Source organism: Poecilia reticulata, linkage group LG16 (genome assembly GCF_000633615.1).
Source record: "Poecilia reticulata strain Guanapo linkage group LG16, Guppy_female_1.0+MT, whole genome shotgun sequence".
Lineage (NCBI taxonomy): Eukaryota > Metazoa > Chordata > Actinopteri > Cyprinodontiformes > Poeciliidae > Poecilia > Poecilia reticulata.
The window spans coordinates 28887700-28910780 of NC_024346.1; the positions used below are offsets into that span (position 1 = coordinate 28887700).

At 40.1% G+C, this 23081-nt stretch overlaps 2 protein-coding genes across 4 annotated transcripts in view; both read right to left on the minus strand.

The window, feature by feature from the left end:
* Positions 1–2740: 2740 nt before the first annotated feature.
* Positions 2741–7171, minus strand: LOC103478203 (IQ domain-containing protein G). Its single transcript, XM_008431792.2, has 10 exons — positions 7063–7171; positions 6755–6890; positions 5980–6014; positions 5770–5889; positions 5614–5698; positions 4508–4645; positions 4312–4386; positions 3110–3241; positions 2953–3042; positions 2741–2870 (listed from the first exon to the last, which is right to left on the minus strand). Exons 1-10 carry the CDS (start codon positions 7071–7073, stop codon positions 2766–2768), a joined length of 927 nt encoding a protein of 308 aa, XP_008430014.1. The 5' UTR covers positions 7074–7171; the 3' UTR covers positions 2741–2765.
* Positions 7172–10065: 2894 nt separating this feature from the next.
* spire1b (spire-type actin nucleation factor 1b) overlaps positions 10066–23081 on the minus strand; it is a 38830-nt gene continuing 25814 nt past the window's right edge. For 2 of the 3 annotated variants that reach the window (XM_008431789.2, XM_008431790.2), the window contains 8 exons: positions 19732–19895; positions 19554–19647; positions 17339–17481; positions 14811–14948; positions 13370–13440; positions 13245–13272; positions 12472–12767; positions 10066–10989 (listed from right to left, as the gene is read on the minus strand). In XM_008431789.2, coding sequence (XP_008430011.1) covers positions 10734–10989; positions 12472–12767; positions 13245–13272; positions 13370–13440; positions 14811–14948; positions 17339–17481; positions 19554–19647; positions 19732–19895 — 1190 coding nt within the window. In that variant the 3' untranslated portion in view covers positions 10066–10733. Of the gene's footprint in view, positions 10990–12471; positions 12768–13244; positions 13273–13369; positions 13441–14810; positions 14949–17338; positions 17482–19553; positions 19648–19731; positions 19896–20652; positions 20704–23081 lie in introns of all 3 variants that reach the window. The other variant, XM_008431788.2, reaches the window with a different exon arrangement.

A 23081-nucleotide genomic window follows, 5' to 3' on the forward strand; every position in this document is an offset into this window, starting at 1 on the left:
CAATGGCATGATAGCAATAATAATAATAATAATAATAATAATAATAATAATAATAATAATAATAATAATAATAATAATAATAATAATAATATATATTAAAAAAAAACATGCATTATACAATTTTCTACAGGTTGTGGGTTAAATAACCCTCATTGGTGTGCTTTTTGTTATACTGTGGTCTCAGAAAATATGCAGGTTTGAAACTTGCATCAGACGAAAAAAGTGCAAAGAAAGTATTTGCTAAAAGGTACAAAGAAAAATAAAACCGTGGCACGTTTTTATATTCAACATGTGCGACAACAAAAGGGTCTCATACCTCATTTGGCGCTGATACAATAGGAACTAAACACAAAGAGTATGACGCAATCTAACACGAGAGCTTCTCCTCAGTCCGTGCCTGTATTTGTGTTGAAGAGCAGCTCGACTGTAAATCACCTGACGTAAACCGCAAGTCAGAGCGCGCATGCGCTGGGATTTTTTACTATATAAGAAAGCGGTCGCCTCTTTTAGGGATTATTTCATCTCAGACACCGTAGTCATGGGCAGCCCCGGCCAGCAGAACCCGAATTCCGCGGCTGATAATAATCTGACTAAAATAATAGAAAGAGCACCGACAACTCAGGTAAGGTTACTGCAGCGTCACGGACTCTTAATATGCCTTCCTTTTCATTAACAGCATAAAAGTCACGTTGTCGACTAAAATAGATGCGTTCCCAAAGTACAAACGATTCTAAAAATGTAGTTTGGCTTCTATCTATAACTTTAGAGCGGTTTTCCATGATATTTTCCAGTGAAGGTAGAGGGGTTTGGACGGTGTGTTAGTGCGGGGAATCCCCCTTCGCGCGACTTGGAAGTTTAGGAGCAAGCACGAGACTTAGAAACTCGTTTGACTGTTTTCCTTCGTTTCAAAGGCCGTATGTTAAAAACTCATATTTATTTGTTGCTCCCTGCTACAGGTTATGACGTTTAAAGGGTTCAGCATGCAGAGACTCTTCCAGGTGATGCAGGCAGTGGCCATGAGAAGCTGCAGCAAAGCCTGCCAGTTCTTCTGCCTCCCTGCTGTTGAAAAGAGGAAAGGTTCCTCAGGTAAATAATTTATTTAAGTAGAAATATATATATGGCGACGTGGAGGCCGAAAAGTTCACTATTAACATCTGCTTCACTACTGTTGACAGATGAGACGCTTCATCTTAGGGAGGAGAAAAACGCACAAGGTAACCAGGATTTTTATTAGTCAGCCTCTGTTTTTACTGTTGTGCTATAAAATAATTCACATTAAGACTTTATATATATATATGCTATATCTTGTTTTATTTATATTTGTATATATATATATATATATGCTATATCTTGTTTTATTTATATTTGAACATAAATCTAATAGGCTTTTATGTGGATTATGTCAAAGTAAAGCAGCTGTTGGATGCAAAAAAAAGTTTTTTTCAGTAAATAATTATGCAATTCCGCTGTGGCGTCACTCTGGAAAAGATCTACTTCCTATTTCAATGTTCTTTCGCTTTTCACTACCTCCATTGACAGATCGACTCACTAGCCCGCCCCCTACCGTTCTGATCATCAACATCAGCAACTCCACCATGATCAACTGCGTCATCGGGGATTCCCACCCCTCCGCAGCGGGTGAGCGGCGGCCTCTGATGGAGGACTCTCACCTGCAGAAAGCAGGTGGGTAACAACTGCAGCTCACACTCGTGCATCTTCAGTTTTTTTTTTGTTTTTTTTTGTTTTGTTTTTGACGCCTGAACACATCGCACCCCCTCACCTTGCGTTCCTGCTCACGTTACAGTTGAGGTGAGCTGCAGTTGCTGCCAAAGCCTGCAGGAGGCAGCACAGGCCGCGCCTTCAGAGCCTCCTCATCCACTCGCGGAGCACCAGAACATCATCATCCACGGCTCGTGCCTCAACAATGTCATCGTGGGAGACAACAACTACATGCACGTTCAGCAGGACGAACTGCTTGACTAAAAGCCGAGAGACGTCTGAAGCCCCTCGCACTAAAGGCAGGAAGGAGGCGGCTGGATGTTTCAATTCTCCTTCAAGCAGTCTCACTGACATCACTGCTGGTTTGTTTGTCCCATGACTCGTGAACATGTCAAACAGGGGTGCTGTTAAAAATAAAAAAAAGAAAAGAAAAAAAAATCTAGAAGAAACGAAAGCACTCTTAAAGGTTCTCTAACTGTGGTCCTCCTCGGAAGCGTTGGGCGTTGTGCAATGCTGGAGCTTCTGCTTCCATGACTTAAAGATGGGGAATTTTTACTCTGCCAAACTTCTGCTGACTCAGTTTTATGTGGTGGATTGTTGATTTATTTTATTGGCTTACTGTATATATGTGTGTCAATTGTCAAGTTTGTATCAAAAATCCTGTCCAGATAATGGGTTATTATAAAGTGTAAGGCCTATGGTCATTAAGAGTAAACTTGCCAGTGTTATTTATTGCTCAAAGTATTTTTGATATATATATTTAATTTAATGACATTTCCGACTCATTTTTCCCTCAGGGGAAACCTTGTAAATGTACAAAACGGAAAAATGTAATTTAGCTTGTATTGTTTTATTTGACACTCCGCTTCTGATCAGTTTGCCTGTTTGATTCATTTTTAAAAACATTTGTAATATTTTGTAATACTCTTTTTTTTTTCTTTTTTTTTTTACAATAAAGACATGTATAGTTTACATATTTTTGTCCATTTTTTTTGTTGTTTTTTTTTGCTTAACTTGCAAACATGGTGTCAAAAGAAAAAAAAAAGTCACTTCTTCTTCTTCTTCCCTTTCTTCTTGCCTTTCTTCTCCTCTACCTTCTTGAAGGGGCCGAGGCCTCTGCGGACCATGGTGCCCCTCCAGTAGGCCTGGATCTGCACAGATCACAACGAGAACATCAGCACACTGAGACGGCTCCGTGTGTTTACAGTCGGTGTTCCGGTTGGCCGTCGTTACCGTTGTGGCGGCTTTAGCTTCCTCCTCCTGTTGGAGATTCAACTCTTGCTCCTTCTTGTCCTCCAGCACCACCCGCTCCATCTCCTTAAACTGAAAGCAACGATAACTAGTGATATGATTTAAAAGTGCGCTGAATGGTACGAGTGCTGCTGCTCACCATCCTTCTCATCTCCATCAGCTTGTCTGTGTTCAAAGTTCTTTTGCAGCCCAGGTTATCCAGCTTGCTCTGCTTTTCCTGCTGCATCTTCTTTGTTTGCTGCTTCCACTTGTGCAGCCTCTGTTGAAACTCCTAATCAGAAACATAGAATTATGTCATGTGTATGATAATATAGTAGCAGTCTTCTATATTAAGACTACTAATGTTAGTATTATTAGTACTTCTCTACTAATAGAGGGCTACTATTATTAGTAGTACTCTACTAATACTAGAGTACTAATATTAGTAGCAGAACACTTAGTTCTGCAGAACACACTTGGTAGTGTCCTGCTACCAAGTGATTTGATGAATCATACATGATTATGAATGATTCATCAAATCATATACATGAATTCATGTCTTTGTCTTGTTTGACTATCCCTCTTAGTCTCGTTTTCAGAAACTTAATTAGCCATCCACAGTAACTATTCCTTGGTTCATACTAATTCATAATTCTATGTACGCAACAGAAGAAAGTTACAGTATCTTCAAACAGGATTTTTTTAAACTAGAGAATAAGAAATATGCTGTGTCAAAACATTTGCACCAGTGTTCGACACACGTAAATGCTTCAGGCAGTATTATGTAAAGTTGACTTTTTTGAGCTTTACCTCAAGCTTCCGCCTCACAGAGCAGATCCCCAACCCTTACTCCCCCACTCAGCTCCTTCAGACTAGCCAGCAGCAACTGGCAGACACCTGGTGGTACTGCGCATCAGCCGAGCTCAATAGGAGCTGTTTTTCAGTGCAACACAGGTAAAAACGTTGTTAAAAGGTTAATAGAGGAGCCACTTTGTGATGACTTCCTGAAGGTGGAGCTTCAGAAATAACAGGAGTTTTTTAAAGAGACAGAGGCCCAATTTCAAGGTGATAAATTATGAAGGAAGATTTCTTTTAAGTGATATTTGATGTATTTTTACAACTTAAGTTAACATAGTTGATGTACTTATTATACTGCCCCTTTAATGGTATCCAAACTTGATTCCCAGTTGTTAGCTTTAACAACTGGGAAAGGTTAAAGAACCCCTGGAGTTCTTGCTCCTGTAGCAGCTTTTTGCTGTCCTCAACTAGATTTCGAATGAACCACATATGAATTGCACAGTAGTTTGATTAACCCTGTGCTCTACATTTACATCCCGCTCATGACGTCGTTACGTTACCAACCTCGTATTGGGTCTGGAGGAAATTCACAGTCTCCTCGTGAAATCTCGCCTCTTCTTCAATCTGCTTCTGTAGAAGCTGAGAACAAAGGCGAACAAAACTATGAAGGGGTGAAGTTCTATTGACGGAGGAGGAAGTACTGGCACGAATCTCTGGGAGATTGGGGTGATGTGACAGAAAGACTTGGAGATTGATGTACCTCCAGCTGGTCCATCAGCTGAGCCTTCCGATACGACTCTTTGGCCATTTGTGTGGACAGGATCGTGGCTTTTGACTTCTTTTTCTTCTGCAGTTTGGATCTTTCGCCTTCCAGTTCATTCAAAAGAAGGTACAATTTCTGTGCGGGAAAAGTTATTGGAAGAGCTGAGAGTATTGGGAGGTATTTTCTTCGGTTAACACTCACTGACCCTCGTATTAGGTAAACTGCTTTTCAACACAAATTACAAATTAAATAATCACATGCAGAACAGGGAAAATAGATGACTTTGAATTTAAAATGACTGTTGATGCCACATGTGCTGCTCTTAATATTCCACAAACTGAGATTTTCACAAACAACCAGAAAGCAGTCAGAGGAAGTAAAAATATAAAGTGTTTTTACACAAAGAGGAAAACGATGTGGAATTGTTGCAAAAAAAAAAAAAAAAAAAGATATCAATCTGGCCACTGAGCATTACAGGTGCAGTATGTTTTTTTTTTTTTTTTTTACATATTTGTTAAAACTGTCACTATATTCTAGCATAATGAGTCAGATAATCTGAAAAATGTGAGTTCCTCCTTTCAGTGCTACTACTGCTCTCTGAAGAAACGCACCACTTCCAGTCAAATAAAACCAATCAAAACCAGGAGGAGGGTCTTACCGCTGTCAATCCATCTCAGGTGCATGCTGCTCAGTGCACTAATGGAGGAGAAACAACTTAGCATTACAGGAAAACTGTTTATCCACCGTTACCGGTGGCCATGCTAACTAGGCATAAAGTCACTTGCATAGCAGAGAGCACGGGGGAGAGTGTGAGTGGCACATACATGAGCGTGATTGATGGCGTTAAGACCCTCCTTCTGGCTCTGATTGGCTTTTTCTGGCGGAGCTGTGTGTTTCTGTAGTTAGCACTGAGAGAAGGCGGAGGAGCTCAACTTTTTTTGCAGATTATCTGTCTCATATTATTCTGTCATGACACAGTGAAAGATTTAACAAATACATAACGGAGAACTGAGGCAGTTTTCCGCTCTAGTGGTTTTTCCTCTAGGAAAAGCACAAATAATAACTGGACCAGTGAGCACACGTTAACACCGCTAATCTCTCACGTGGATCTGATCCTTTTTGTCCTCGATTTCCTGTTGTTGTATCAGCAGAGCCTGTTCTCTCTCTTTCCGCATTTTTTCATCCTCTCTGGGTGAGGAGATACACCACATGAGTTTAAAAGAAATAAAACGCTAGTAGAAAAACTGGCAGTATTGAACCTTTTCTTCCTGGCTGCTTTCTGTGCCTCATCCTCCTCCATAGCCTGTGGAATTGACTCAAAACTCTGGGTGTCCTCCAGCTCAAAGCACAGCTTGGTGATGTGATGGCCGATGAACTGACTGCAGACACAAACAAAACATATTTAAAGGGAGGGGGAGAAGACCTGATCCAGCATATTTCTAGTTTTTATTGTTCTGATAATTACTCACCAATCTGCTTTGAGCTGTACCAGCCTGTCTTTCTCCTAAACATGGGCATAAAGAAACATATGTAAGGAGATATTTATCATCTTTCCAAACACTAAGGAGGAAAAAGAAATCCAGAGAGCATCATAAACTATTTAGCTGAAAGGTGATAGTTATCACCATCATGATGGAACTGTCATAATGGACAGATCAGAGCAACACCCAGCTGTTTCTGCAGAAGCAGTTTCTGGCATGGACGATGTGGGCAGTTGCCCAGGGCTGCCTCTCCTGTAGGGCGGCCTGAGCTGCAACATTACTAAACAGTGTGCAGTTGAATCTGCAGCCTATTTCTTGTTTGAAAAATAGTTATCCAACATAGGGTAGGACCTTTTTTATGACAGTTGTGCATTTGAATTTGTGTTTCAAAATAACTCTTATTTTTAAAAATGTAGATTTTAGTCGACAGTTGTGCAGTCCAGATTAAAATGCATCTCTAGTGCGCATGATTTTGAAAATGTTTAACTATTGGTGCTATTGTTTTTAACTGTATAAATCTTTTGTATTAGTATTGTTTAATTTTAACTGCATGGCATATAGTATGTTTGCTTCATGTGTTTATAATATGAATCTAGTTGCTTTCACTATTAAAAAAGAAAAAGAAAAAAAAAGTAAAAGAAATCTCGAGTGTGTCTATGATGGTACATGACAATCTATGCTCCATGGAGCATGTTGGCCCAGGGCACTAAAGACGCTAGGACCGGTTCTGGTTTCCTGTTGGGGTGTGAAACAGTGGAAGGACCTGTGTGGATGCGGAGCCTTGCTCCCTGCTGATCTGCACCGACAGGGAATGTCCCAGTAAGTCCAACTGGTGAGCGCAGTCTTCCAGTGCAGCCACTATTCTGAGGCTCTGAATCTTAGATAAGTATAAGGACATCCTGAGTGGAGAGCAGCGGAAATGTCAGTGGATTCCTCCGCCTCCACACCGTTATTTCACTGAATCAAATATAGAGGCTCATAAAAACACAACTTCCTCATTACAGTAATCCAAAACAATGAGTTGACTAACTTCCGTTTCACACGAAGTGATTCTGACTAGACAGCACTTACGTGAGTCTCATAAAGCGTCGAGTAATTAGCCCGAGTTCAGTTTTACTTTAAATTGTTGTCGCACGACTCAGACGGTGCTATTAGCCTGAGCTAATGTTTGGCGTGTCACCATAGTAACTGGACGTATTTCTTCCCCCCTCCGCAGTGAAAAGTAGAGTAATTTTTTTAGTAGCTATTGTCTCGGATAAACCCGCTTACTCACTTTGGAATAATTTTATTTATTTATTATTTATATTTATTCGTGTGCTTGTTAAGTTAAATGGAACCACTTAGATGCAGCCACATTCATATAGTCCTTGATGATGCTCTGCATTTTGGTTTTCTATGTAGTTCTATGTATGTTTTGAGATTTTAATTTGTCCCTCTTCTTAATAAAATTTTGTTTTATTGATTATTAAACTAATAACCATCTAGAACTCCTGAAACCCAAGTCATCTTTTTTTATTATTATTTTTCCCTTCTGCTCCTCGTCTGAACAAAACATAAACCATATTTTTTGACATTCCATGGCATAAACAGCGGGTATAAAAAGTCTATTGGCTCCTGTTTCATTTCCAGGTAGTTAAAACTTTGTAAAATTCTAGTGATACATTTGTCCATTTTCATATTTAAGTTATGTGATTTTTGGTCCTGGCTTATACTTATATTTTTAATTTCTGTGAATTAGAAACGACAAAGGTTTTAAACGTGTAAAGTTTTCTAGCTTGAGCTTATTTTTCAATTAATAAAACGATCTCAAATGACACTCCGCTCATGTATTGCAATACAGTTTATTGTCGTCGTTCGCTGCAATCTCTGCAGGTAGTACAGATTAAAGGTAATACAGACCGAGGGAACAAGCTACGCTGGAGTACATGCATGTTGCTGCCTGTCACACCGTACCGCTCCCAGGTGCAGCTCCTCACCTGTGTCACTGTCAGCGCTGTCCTCACCGAGACAACATCCACCTGATCTACACACTCACACACACAAACCATCACAAAGTATGTACACCGACGCTGGGTGACTCTTCCAACGAATGAGCGATCATGAAAGGCAGCTTGTAAGGCAGAAATATACCATGTAGATGAGGAACACGTCCAGGTAAGAAGACAGATTGTACCTCCTTCCACTCTGAATGATGATTACAAATCATAAAAGGCATTTTTAAATGTTATGTTCTGTGCATAAAACAGCCAGACTGTGAATTATTCGCCGCGCATACAGTGAACTGGGGTTTCATCGTCTGAAGATGAGGCATTTCATTATGACTAACCTTTACACAATGCAAACTTTGCAACACAAGAAGTTAATAGAACGAAAAGTAAATTAGTTACTATATGTGGATTAGTGTCTAGAGACAATTCAGATTATGCAAAAAAAAGAAAATGCACGTATTACATGAAAATTATTCAAACACGAATTGAATAAAAATAAAACAAACAGATGGTTTGCTTTGCAGAACAACTGCATTGATGTCACAGAACTTCACAGCCTCTGGAAAGATTTATGTGTAAAAAAAAAAGCGAATATTTTAGATTATGCTTGTGGTTTGTTTCATTCATAACAAAAAAAAAATACATGCAGATTTTTTTAAAAACTAAAACCGAGAAGAAACTCTGCAACTTGTAACTATCAAGACTATTTCTGATCTGTTACATTTTAGAAGTGTCAGGCGAATGCGACCCAAATCCAATTTTTTCCCGCCCAAATGCAACTCGTATCCATCTTTGTCATGGCAGTCTAAACAGACCAATTCCGATTTCTTGGAATTGGATCTGTGCCACTTCCATTTGCGGTACTAACTCAGATGCGTCATAATTCTGCACCAGGAGAAACCAGATGCTGTAAACCCGGACGTAAACAATGGCAGAAAATTAGAATTTCTGTGTCATTGAAGTGCATCACATCACCACTCTTGGTTCTGATTATACATCCAAACAGACTTCTCCAAAGAAGAAGTCAATGCTCCACAAAATGGGGACTGCTATTAGTTGTGCTTTCTTTGTCATGTTATAAAAATCGAAAATCGGATTTCAGCAAAAAAAACAACAACAAAAAAAACACTGAAATTGATCATCTAGACCTGCCATGTGGATGTCGCCATAGAGACCCAGTAGTTCAGCAGTGGTTCTGTTAGAGCAAAATAACATCCAGCACTATTAAATCTCTGGTAAACACCCAAGTTCTGACAAAATCACCTTGTATACAAGTAATTAATTTAGCAGATATGTAGTAAATGTTGCTCATGGGAAAGTAAAAACAGGCCCATATAAAAGTGGCTGAGGTGAGCTTCCTCCTGGTGGATAGGCTGAGGATCTCCGTCATCTCAGCCCAGACTGGAGCTGATCTACCTCTGATTAATGACGGTAAACCTATCAGGATGCCCACTCTGGACCTTATTTGAAGTGGTTTCATTTTGTGGAATGGATTTCTTACTCAAACGAGACCCTGGAGCAGACCTGGAACTCACTAGAGGATCTGTGTGTCCCTTTTGGTTTGAGGATGAGCTGGGCTGTGTTGCAGGGCTACAAGATGCTAAAGGATGGAGTTACACTGCAAAAACACAAAAGTATTTTGGGTCTTGTTTTTAATGCAAATATGTTAGTACTCTTAAAAAAATAAGACAAAAACTAACTTAAAAGTAACATTTCAGCAAGACATGGGAGCTATTTTTAAATAAGTATTTCCTTAATATTTATTTCTTTAAAATGTCTCACTAATTATAAGATATTGTCCCCATGTAATAAGTGAAATAATTTGCCAGTGGAACTAGTACTTTTTAAAATCAATATTAAGAAATTATTGACTTAAAGCAAGTTGAAAGTTACTTATTAGTTTTTATCATTTCAAATGTACTAAGATATTTGCACTAGAAACTGTTCCCTCTGTGATCTTATCTTAAATAAGCAGACAACAATGAACAGATGGATTAATTGTGGGCTTTAGCAGGAATACCAGGGCAACAATCCCACCAAGAACAAAGGTTTTTGTTTGTCAAAAAAAAAGAAAAAAAAAAGAAAAAAGTATTATTTGGCACAAATGAATATTTAAAACAAAACATTGTTTCTGTCTGGTTCTAATTCTGTCAGAAAAGTCTTGCATTTCCTCCAGAGAAACAAGCAGAACGAAGCTCTCAGGTGGGCTGACAGCAGCAGTGAGGCTACGTCTCCCTGAGCTGTGTCCATCAGTGAAACCTAAAATACAACGTGGCTTTTCCTTTATTTATTTTTGTTTGTTTGTTTGTTTTCGGAAGCGATCCTTTACAGAACACACATACACCCAAACACACATGTAAAAAACTAAATTATAACCCATATAAAATATACAGCTTTATATTCTGTGTTTTCTTGAGCGTCTCTCTCTCTCTCTGTTTAAAAGAGAATCTCTCCTCTGGTTTGTGCTTTAAAATGAATCTGAGTTGACCAGGACCGCCCTCTCGTGCCATCAGTGGTGAGATGTCAGTCCACTCAGACTCAGGTTGTTTTTACGTCGACCACTTGTGGGCAGAGTAGAGTAAAACTCAGATGTTGGTGAGGGGCCGGGGGAAAGAACTGAAGGAGACTGGCGGTTCCTGCAACATGCAGTTGTCTGGAGTTGCTGTGCATGATGAGGAAAGGAAAACTTTGTCTCTAAAAGTTCATGTTAGTCGTTCTGACCGCTCTCTGCGACCTGGGTGAGCACAAGCGCTTTTAGATTTCGTTGATTGTTCGTTCCGAGGGCCTGTAGCCCTCGGCCCCTTTAGGGGACGACATGTAGAAGGACTGCGTCTTGCGTTTTAAGCGAGCCCTCTTGGTGGCCAGCGACAGGCTATGCTTGCTGGAGGCAATGATGTCAGAGATGAACTTCTTGCAGTCCACACACACCTCCATGGTGGCCCAGTCCTCCGTTAACTCTGGGGGCAGCTCCAGTTCCTCGTGAGACTTCAGAGAGCCGTGCTTCGAGAGCCTGCGGCAAGCAGAGACAAACAAATACCAGGCCTCTGTAGAAAAGCTTCTGAGATCATTACACTACTGGCTTCAGGTGCGCAGCAACAGAAACACTTAAAACATTCATTAAATTATAATATGAATGAAAAGTCATTTTATTTTTAGGAATTTTGTAACTAATTGAGACACTTGATATAGATTCATTCGTCAGAGATGGATGTTTGAAAGCCTTTACCTTCTATTAAAGGGGCAGTATAATGTATTTTCCAAGCATATAGTGTCATTTCATAAACAATCAAGAAATGATGTTATCTTCAGTTGTTATAAAAATTCTGTATATATCAAATATAATTTACCTTGTAGTTTAATGGCTTGAAACTGGGCCTGTGTCTCTTTAAAAACAGTTTTTTCTGAGACCCCGCCTTCAGGAAGTGATCACTCCTCCATTAACCGTTTAACAATGTTTTCACCAGAGATGCACTGAGAAGTGGCTCCTATAATGAGCTAAGAGTATGTGCAGTTCCACCAGGTGTTAAAAGTGTTACTAATTGCTGCTGGCTAGTCTGAAGGAGCCGAGTTGTGGAGTCACAGAGGAGGGTTGCTCTGTGAGGCAGAAGCTCAGAAGCTCTCAGGAGGAGCTGCGTCTGGACGGTGGAGCTAGATCCACCCAGGCGTTTTGAGCAGCTAAATGGTTACCATGGGACATTAAAGGATTTCCCAGACATGCATGAAATGTAAAAAATGTATAAAATCATTTGCTAAACAAGTACAACAAGGTTTAATTATGATTGTTGATTTTGTCTACTGACTCCCAGTAGATATGTTTTAGAATAATATACAGAAAAGATTCAGTTGTTTGGATTTGGAAAATGCTGTATGTATAAAAAAAAGTGAACTTATAATAGTTTTATCCTTCCACCTACACATTTTGCGTTTTGGACACAACTGATTGATTAAAAGCTTTTTTTTTAAAACAGTAGTGTGTCCTTTGTGAGAAGTATGTTTAATACCTGCTTAAAGGTTATTATTTTCAAAAGATTATTTTACTCTGACAATCAGGATATATATTCACATTTATTGGACATAAACTGTCCAATAAATGGACAGTTTATTGGACATTTATTGGACAATAAATGTCCAATAAATGGACATTTATTTATTTAGTAAATTAATGGACATTTAAATGTCCATTAATTTATTAAATTAAGTGGAGAGAATTAAAATTGCAAGTCTGGAAGATTGCAAGTCTGTAATCTTCCAGACTTGCAATTTTAATTCTCTCCACTAGATGTCAGTGGCCGGCTGTGTGAAGCAGCAAACTTGAAGCCTCAGCTTATTGAAGAAGACACAGTTCAGAATTAGGAACACTGCACTGTTTTGTCTTCTCAGCTTTAAAACCGCAATATTGTACAAGCTGTTCTCATATTATTTCTATGTGTATTTTAATGCAGAATAATTCACTTTTTTTCTGGCAGCAAATGAGGAGTTCTGGAGCTCTTACTTGGACATGGTCTTGTGGATACTGTGGCGCTGTTGGCTCCCTGACGGCTTGTCGGCCTTGGCAGCTGCAGCCGCTCCCGTAGCTTTCCCAGCTCCTTTAGATGCTGCCTTCGTAGCTCCTTTCAAAGTCGGGGTGGAAGTGGCCCCTCCCGCTGCCGTCGACGGCCCCGGCCCTCCGGCCACAGAGAGGCCTTGTCCTACGGCAGCCATGGCACTTATTCTGTCTCTTGGCAGAGTGTTGGTGGATCCGATGGAGTAGATAGGCAGACTGGAATATGGTTTAGATGGAAGCCGCATCTGGTAGAAATTGAAGGCAAAAATGTTATCAGTGGTATATAGTTGTATTTATGACGCATGAGGGCCATTGTACATAGAAAAAGAAAATGAATACATTTCCACCAAAAGACTTTTAGATTAATCTCAGAAATTTTCTAGAAAAAAAACAAAACAAGGAAATTTCTGAGCTACAAAAGTGGAAAAATTATGAGAAAAGAACTCAGAAATTTTGAGATTAATCCCAGAAATTTTCTGGAAAAAAGGAAATTTCTGAGCCTTTAAATGTAAATATTTGATAGAAAAAAAACGTACATTTTGAGATAAAAATTTTGGAACTTAGAAATTTCTCTAGTTTTTTCTATAAAATTTCTGAGATTAATCTAAAAATATTTTGGTGAAAATTGACTCCTTTTTTTCTGTCTACAATGGCCCTAATACACAATCACACTGCCGCCACAGTGAGCTGATTGGCTGATGGATTCATTCTGTGTGACGTACCTTTTTGCAGCACTGTGAGCACACAGGCCTACAAACAGAATAAAACAAACATCAATTATAGTCAATAATGCAAAACACGATGAGACGTCCAGCTTGTATTGATTTCTAAATATGAAAAGGTTTACTTTATGCAGAACTGGCAGGTATAGGACCAGGTGAAGAAGGAAAACCTTTTGGTTCGACAGCAGAAGCAAAGCTGCAATAAAACATGAAGAGAATTATTTAGTCCACTGACATCTACATGCACACTCAACAACAGAAAACTATTTTCTGAAGAAAAATGTACAAAGTTGTGAAATAAATACACATGTTCCCAAGAGTTTACATTAATATCCATCCATCCATCCATCCATCCATCCATTTTCTTCCGCTTATCCGGGGTCGGGTCGCGGGGGCAGCAGTTTCAGAAGGGAGGCCCAGMCTKCCCTCTCCCCAGCCACTTCTTCCAGCTCCTCCGGGGGAAYCCCAAGGCGTTCCCAGGCCAGCCGAGAGACGTAATCCCTCCAGCGTGTCCTGGGTCTTCCCCGAGGCCTCCTCCCAGTGGGACGTGCCCGGAACACCTCACCAGGGAGGCGTCCAGGAGGCATCCTTACCAGATGCCCGAGCCACCTCAACTGGCTCCTCTCGACGTGGAGGAGCAGCGGCTCTACTCTGAGTCCCTCCCGGATGACCGAGCTTCTCACCCTATCTCTAAGGGAGAGCCCAGCCACCCTGCGGAGGAAACCCATTTCGGCCGCTTGTACCCGTGATCTCGTTCTTTCGGTCATGACCCAAAGCTCATGACCATAGATGAGGGTGGGAACGTAGATCGACCGGTAAATCGAGAGCTTCGCTTTTTGGCTCAGCTCTCTCTTCACCACGACGGACCGGTACAGCGCCCGCTTCACGGCAGACGCTGCCCCAATACGCCTGTCGATCTCCCGCTCCCTTCTTCCCTCATTCGTGAACAAGATCCCCAGATACTTAAACTCCTCCACTTGAGGCAGGACGACCCCCCTGACCCGGAGAAGGCACTCTACCCTTTTCCGGCTCAAGACCATGGCCTCGGATTTGGAGGCACTGAGCCTCATCCCGGCCGCTTCACACTCGGCTGCGAACCGCTCCAGTGAGAGCTGCAGATCACGTTCCGATGAAGCCAACAGGACCACGTCATCCGCAAAAAGCAGAGATGCGATCCTAAGGCCACCAAAACGGATCCCCTCAACACCTCGGCTGCGCCTAGAAATTCTGTCCATAAAAGTAATGAACAGAATCGGTGACAAAGGGCAGCCTTGGCGGAGTCCAACTCTCACCGGAAACGAGCCCGACTTACTGCCGGGCTCGTTTAATGTCATTATTAATAATAATAATTAATAATGACATTATCTGGTCCTCATCAGTTAGCATTGTATTAGTAGATGAATACAGTTCATGGGACTATAACTTAGATTTAGTCATTTTTTTCTAAACGCATCACAAAACAAGAAATAGGTTTTTGTTTTTAAGATCTGGTAGAAATCAGATGACCCTGACTTGTTTCTGCTAAGCGTGGAGTAAGCCTCGGCCATATGATTCATTTAATGGTACCTTGCCCTTCTTCATGGCGTTGTAGATGTCTTTGTACTGCTGGAACTTCTCCAGCTCTGCTTTCACCAACACCTGTCTGATATGCATCACTTCCTCCACCGTCAGAGACAGACACTCCACGGGGAAACAAAACTCCTCCTGCAAACCCCCCCCAACAAAACAACACACTTATTTAAACCCAAACATTTCAAAACCAGAGGCAAAATTATAACCGTTTTTTTAACCCCTCTATACCACGTCAGCCTTTAAAGAACCATTAAAAAATGCATTTATACTTTGTGATATATTCACATTGTGCAGAAAAAGCTGACTGAACGAACAAGTGTCGCATCTCTTCGTTTTAAAATATCCAAAATATTGTATCTTGAAGTGATTTGTTTGATATTTTGTCATTTTACAACTGTAAAGTTCAATGTATATGGGATTTTACGTAATAGACCAACACGATAGTAAATAACTAGATGTGGAGCAAAAGGATACATGGTTTTAATTTTTTTTTTTGACAAATGGAAATCTGTGTGACCCTCTTAATTTTATACCCCCAAATTCAATCCAGTGTAAACAACTGACTTATGATCAGTTAAGAGTGTGTGAAGTATTTCCAGTATGAATTCTGTCAAAGTCTAAAAAGGTGTGTGGTTTAGCCAGATCAAAGCCAGGTTGGGCTATAAAATAATATCCCAGGCTTTGGAAATCTCACAGAGAAATGTGAAGACATCATCCAAAAATGAAAAGTCTAAATAGGCCATGGTAACTGGAGGAGATACAGAGGTCCAAAACCAAATCTTCATGGAAGAATGGCAACAAGAAAGTAGCGCTGTGGCACGCGAAACTGGTCCTGAATCAATGTTTTAAAATTATTTTTAAAAAAGTAATTTAAACTACATTTTTATTCAATTGTGTTTTAGTATGGGATGTGCGGGACTGTGGAATTCTTGTCAAGACAAGATAAAATAAAAGAAGAACTCACCAGCAAAACAAGTTTTAAACACAGGCTGTATGCCAGTACCTTTGCTTTGCAGTTTTTTTCTTTTCTTTCACTTTAAAGAAGATCCACTCACATCAGTGCTGTGAATGCTTAAAGCTAATGATTACTTGATCATCACACAGCTTTGACTTTTCATCCTCAGATTAAGATTTGATCCTTCAGTGTGGATAAAGAATGTCTAAAACAAAATGGTGACACGAGAGTAAAGTAAGCTGCCTCATCCTGACTCAGCTGAACACTGTGATTTCTACACATTTCTTCCCTGAAGACAAACACTTGCACTCTACAAAACAGAGGTGCACCAAAAGCAAACATACACACTAGATGTGCCAGCACTCGATATTCCAGAAACTGTTTTAGTATCTACTTGCGCTAAGTTTAGAAAAGCCACAAAGTCCGTAACCCTGGTTAGTAACTTCAGGACATGGCAGAAGTTTGCTGTTATCGTTGGTAAATGGAGTCTAAAGAAGCATTAGGAGAGGATGGCAGGGCTACAGTTAAAGCACCAGGACTGACTGAGAGGAGACTGGCTAACCTTAAGTGACTCCCTTTGTCTGATGCAAACACTTCTGCACAGAACAAAAAGCACCTTGACCAAACCCAACAGAAACACCTCAGCGGGGTGGGAGCTCTGCAAAGAATGGAGAGCTGGGGGAGACGGGTGGAAGAGGAGGAGCAGGAGGGAAGTGATCCAGGAAGGATGAGAGGCTGTCGCCCCGACGATCTGAATGTGAAGACGGACGAGGTGTTTGTGGGGAAGAAGGAGAACAGAGCAGCCGGATTGAGTAACTGATTGTACTTTACAGAAAGGGCGACCAAAGGAGAGAGCTAAAATGAAAACAGTGATCTATTTAACTTTCAAACCAAAGCAAGATGCAGTTAACTTCTTTAAAGTTTTCAGTTGTCTTCTTGGTTATTCTTTCACATAATTTCCAATTTCCACAAATCAAATGTGTGCAAATCTTTGTCGATATTCTGCTGATGTAAAACAACACAACTTCCCAATTGCAATGTTTCCACTAAGAAAGAAATGAAATAAAAATTACACGTGACTATGCTTGTTCATGCGATAAGTCATAAAAATCATGGCAGTAACAGATGTAAACAGTTACATGAGATGTATTCATATTTCATCCATGGTGCTAGAACTCATCAATCAGAGTTGTGATGGAACCAGCTACAAACTGTCCAGGAAAAAAAAACACACACAAAATTATCATCCTCCTATTACCACTTCCTGTCGTCTTCTTTGTCGTCTTTGCCAGTAGTAACATCCGGCTGTTGATCATGTGACTCATGCAAAAACAGCGTTTCCATTCCAATTCAGTTTTATGAAATACACCAATTTTGATGCGGCTGAAATCCACCTCATCCTAGTGCAAAAATCGTGAGTTCTTTTATAAATTGGCACTTTTCTGCTAAGCAAATTTATTTTCACTATTTAAATTTGGGCACTTTTATATAATCAATAGAAAGGCAGCTAGCGTTTCAGACGGCATTTCACAGTTTAGGAGTGAAAGAAAGCGGGGATCTCACTAACCAGAGACTTGGAGTTCTGCTTGGACGGTGGCTGGAACTGTCGGACATTGGTGGGCGTTTCCTTCTCGATGGAGTGTCTCCTCTGGGGCGTCTGACGCCTCTCTGGCTGAGGTGTGGAGGAGATGGGTAGGAACATGGGAGGGGCTGGTGTAAAAAAGGACAGACAACAAAGGAGGAAACTTCAATCAGAAATTATTTTTGAACTGATGAGAAGTTAACACCCTACCTGCAGTAGAGAACTCTGCTGGCATCTTTAGTGTGAGTTCAGGTTAGTTGAACCCAGAGGTTCAACTAACATTTAGCTTACATTTAGCTTAAGAAGACCTAAAGCAGACTTCTAACTTTTTGATGCATTGATGTACTTTACTGTGTCCTTAACAAGCATGTGACTTAAGACTAGTTATTGTATTGTATAGTAAGACATTGACTGCTATAACATTTCACCAGTACCTCACTTTAATAGTCCTGAACTATTCTTTTAACCACAGAACAAAAGAAATCACACATTACATACAGTGGGGAGAACAAGTATTTGATACACTGTTGATTTTTCAGGTTTTCCCACTTGCAAAGCTTGTAGATGACTGTAATTTTTATCATAGGTACTYTTCAACTGTGAGTGWTGGAMTCYAAAACAAAAATCCAGAAAAATACAATGTATGATTTTTAAATAATTAATTTCCATTTTATTGTGTGAAATAAGTATTTGATACACCAGAAAAAAGAAACTTMATATTTGGTACAGAAACCTTTGTTTGCAATTACAGAGATCAGATGTTTCCTGTAGTTCTTGACCAGGTTTGCACACTGCAGCAGGGACTCCTCCATACAGACCTCCTCCAGTGCCTTCAGGTTTCGGGGCTGTCGCTGGGCTACACGGACTATAAGCTCCCTCCAAAAATTTTCTATTGGATTCAGGTGTGGAGACTGGCTAGGCCACTCCAGGACCTTAGGATGTTTCCTACGGAGCCACTCTTTAGTTGCCCTGGCTGTGTGTTTTGGGTCGTTATCATGCTGGAAGACCCAGCCACGACCCATCTTCAGTGCTCTTACTGAGGGAAGGAGGTTGTTGGCCAAAATCTCACGATACATGGCCCCATCCATCCTYCYCACAATATGGTGCAGTCGTCCTGTCCCCTTTGCAGAAAAGCATCCCCAAAGAATGATGTTTCCACCGCCATGCTTCACGGTTGGGATGGTGTTCTTGGGGTTGTACTCATCATTCTTCTTCCTCCAAACATGACGAGTGGAGTTTAAACCAAAAAGTTCTATTTTTGTCTCATCAGACCACAKGACCTTCTCCCATTCCTCCTCTGGATCATTCAGATGGTCATTTGCAAACATCAGACGGGCTTTGACATGCGTTGGCTTGAGGAAGGGCACCTTGCGTGCACTGCAGGATTTTAATCCTTGCCGGCGTAGAGTGTTACTGATTGTTTTCTTTGAGACTGTGGTCCCAGCTCTATTCAGGTCATTGACCAGGTCCTGCCATGTAGTTCTGGGCTCATTCCTCACCTTCCTCAAGATCAATGATGCTCCACGAGGTGAGATCTTGCATGGCGCCCCAGACCGAGGGAGATTTTCCGTTATTTTGTATTTCTTCCATTTTCTAATAATTGCACCAACTGTTGTTGCCTTCTCACCAAGCTGCTTGCCTATTGTCCTGTAGCCCATCCCAGCCTTGTGCAGGTCTRCAATTTTATCMCTGATGTCCTTACACAGSTCTCTGGTCTTGGGCATTGTGGAGATGCTGGAGTCTGATTGATTGAGTGTGTAGACAGGTGTCTTTTATACAGGTAACGAGTTCAAACAGGTGCAGTTAATACAGGTAATGAGTGGAGAACAGAAGGGCTTCCTAAAGAAGAACTAACATGTCTGTGAGAGCCAAAATTCTTACTGGTTGATAGATGATCAAATACTTATTTCACACAATAAAATGGACATTAATTATTTAAAAATCATTTTTCTGGATTTTTATTTTGGATTCCATCACTTACAGTTGAAGAGTACCTATGATAAAAATTTGTCATCTACAAGCTTTGCAAGTGGGAAAACCTGAAAAATCAACAGTGTATCAAATACTTGTAAACTCTAAGTCACAACTTTCAAGGTTGTTAGATTAAATCTCACTTGTTGCTATCAGGTAAAAGTTTTTATTATGCAGCCAATTCAGCTGTGATGAAAGGTGAAAAAAAAAAACAATCTTCCTGACTCACTTTTCTTTCCCAGTGCAGACTCTGGGGACGTATCGTCCATCAAAGACGTTGCCACGCTGGAGTTGCTCGCCGACGTGCGCCCCACCAACTCATCCTGAATACACAAATGTTACCATGCCCTGCAGTCGTCTTTTTGCTTCTGAAAGGTGAAGCTTAAAAAAAAAAAAAAAAAACTTACATCAGAGTCAGAGCTGTCCAGCTCAGCCAGGCTGGGCGCCTTCAGGAGTTTCTTCCTCTGAGGGACGGACTGAGATCCGGAGGGCTCCGCTCTGGGAGAGCGTGACCCATTGGTCAGAGACAGAGAACTGGATGTCCTCCTGCCCATGTACGGACTGAACTCATCTGCACAGAGCCACGCAGAAGGCGGTCACTCGACAGAAAGGGAAAGCAGATCAAATGGATCTCAACCCGCCTCCTCCTGTGCTCTGTTGCATCCTCATTGGGTTTTACATCGGATCTTTAAATTGGTTTTCTCTTTTCTTACCCCCCCTCCCCATTTGTGAAATGGCAACCAGATTCGTTTGAGTGAAAGGATGGAATTTAATCTGCCACAGAGGACCAGGGTTGGAGATCCATTTGAGGGTGGAGGAGTTTGGGGAGGGATGCGGAGGGGTTGGAGGCTCAAAGGATAACGTAGAAAACACAGACAGGTTAAATTAAGTATTTAGATTATCTATGACATCCTTTTATCTACCACTAACCGTGATAATATTTATCTTTTTGTGTGAATAAAATCCTCAAATGTAAGTCCTTACTTTGTATTGACTAAACTGGAACTGGGATGAGAGCAAAATATTTAAAGCAAAGGAAAAAACCTTCAAAAAGTTTAGTAGAAAACGAGGAGCGTAAGAGGAGGTGCAAGAGTGTAAGCCTCTCCAAAACCCAACATTTCTAAGAAAAAAAAAGACTTTTAAGCGATTCACTCAGACATCATTTTGCATCCTGCATAGTTCTTTCAGCTCCCAGCAGTCGAGTTTTTCTTTCTTTTTTGTTTTTTATTTGGAAGACGTTAGTTTGCAGCCAGGGAGGGGAGACAGATAAGGCCAAAAGATTAAAGCCAAACAAGGTTGTTCAAACCGCAGCATTGCTGATACGTTACCTACTCCTGTACGGAACAAATCCTGAGGCATACTGCGAGTTTTGCCAAAACCTAAAAGGTAGACACCTCTCTTATTAGAGCAGCACAGAGAACATAATACAACTTAACCATTAATGGCATCCAAACAATCCATATTCTCTGATGGCTGAAGTACCTTCTCAGCTAACAGTTTAACAAGTTTTAAGTCTTTCTCTTCCCTGTTCCTGATTGAGAGATTTCAAAACTGTTTCCTTTGAACTTTTCTAGAATATCACTGTATAGATGAAGGCGTCAATCTTTCATTTGTGGCTTGCATTTGCAAGTTTGGTTTGAAGAAGTAAAAAGCGTGATATCGGCCAATACGGATTGGACACAGAAAAACAGCTGAATTGACTTAAAATGTTTCTTTCTTTAAAGTACAGACATGGATGTACTGAATTACTCATTTATTTGATTACTCTGCACCAGCAGAGCACATTTAAATACACCAGCAGCTTCACGAGCATGCTCAAACATGCAAAAAAAAACAACAAAAAAACACAACTTTAATCTGTTCAGTCAGTGTAATTAGCAGCTAAATTAAAATAAATAATAAAGAAACTGAAACTCACAAAAACAATAGGTTGACTGTTTTAGTCAAACGTATAGAAATAAACAAACCTTTTTTTCAAATGGTTCAGAAAGTGTAATTATATTCTAAATATAACGTGACATAAATGATGACGTGGCTCGGAGCATAAAGCATAGAATTAGACTGACTAGATCTGCACTGATGGGTCTGGAACTTTGTCCCCAAGAGCTTCTCTGGAATTCTTTTCAATATCTGGACCAACACAGATATTAACATTGCATCTGTAAAAAAACAGTTGACTCAATCTGTCATTACAGATGAACAACTGTACACAAAACAACACACACAGATCACCAGAAAACATAAATGGCAGAGGGTTGGACTTAAAGACTGTGGTATGATGAGGGACACTGACATCAGTAGGAGGCAACCTGGACCACAGCATCATACTGCCTCTGCAGGCATTTCAGATTGTAGATTAGAGGTTACCATGACAGCATGTGGTTGACAGTGGTCTGACACTTTTACATATGGAGCAGATCTTTGAGAAGAACCTTTCTGGTTAAATATCTGCCTGTCTCAACATGGCACAGTTCTAAAAACTAATGTTCATCACAAAGCAATGACATTATTCATATCGTTCAACTTAACTACACTTTTCCTTGTAAATAACTCAGTCCCTGAGTTGTAATTTTCTTTTGAAAGCTCCAGAGTAGCAACACATCTTTAAATGTCCTAGACTGCCTGCAAGGCAAAACGATCTGTTCCAACCAGCCAGAGAGCCGGGCTTAATCTCCTCCTTTGGGACGACACCGTTTTAATGAGAAATGGGGGATTCCCTGCTCTTAGAAATTGGAAAAAAAAATAGAGCATGCAGAAAATCTTTAAGAACAGATTTGATTATGCAACAGCTATTGGTTTTTTTCTGGTTGGTGACATTGGGATTAGGATACAGAGATTTTTCCAGGTCAAAAATATTTCTCATAAACTGAAAGAAAATCAAGTGATCCTTCAAAATATGGTTTCTAATTAAAAAAAATTTATGTTCAATTTTGATTTCCCAACATTGATTTTGGTCTGTTAAAAATAGATTAAAGAAATAATATTTATTTAATTAAAATATTAAAATGTAACATGTTATAAATATTCAAATGTTGCTTTATTATTTATTTATCTTTTGGGTAGTAAATTTCTTAATCTGGGACCTGAGTCCAAATTGCGTACCACAAACAAGAAAGATGGCATGACAATTAAAAATCCTTTAATCCTTGAATCACTGAAAATAAAATGGTACTGCAGGTGAGATTAGCTAAAGATCTTCATACATTCTTATTTAGTCAAAGACATTAATTGCAGTTCATCTTTTTAATCTTTTTCCCTTTTGTCATCCATATCTACATCTTTCATAGATGCAAAAACAAAAGCTAGCCGCCAGCTAGCTAGCAAGGGTATACTAGCATCTAGTTAGCGGTAACCTCATCCACCTCAAGTCACAGAATGCAATCAAAATGTCTATACGTGACTCAAACTTTTGCTTGACATTAAAAAAAAACACTATATGGAAGATATGACTAAATAGTTCCGCCGCAACACAAATTAAAGCCATGTGATTAATGTTTTTAAAGTCAACTTGCTTGTAAATTTCACGGCAATATATGTATTTAAAGGCAAGCCTCAGACTAAATGACGTGCATAAATATAATTATCCCTCTTCTTTGTGTTTTGTATTCTGTAATCTTAGTTTGTGAGTGGTGTCTTGTGCCCTTTAGTTGATAAGCTACACACAGTTTCCTCCAGCTACTCTGTAACTTGGTTTTTATAATATTTTTCTCTAATACAAGAAAACCTTTTAAAAATAAGTTCCAGAGCCCCATTTATT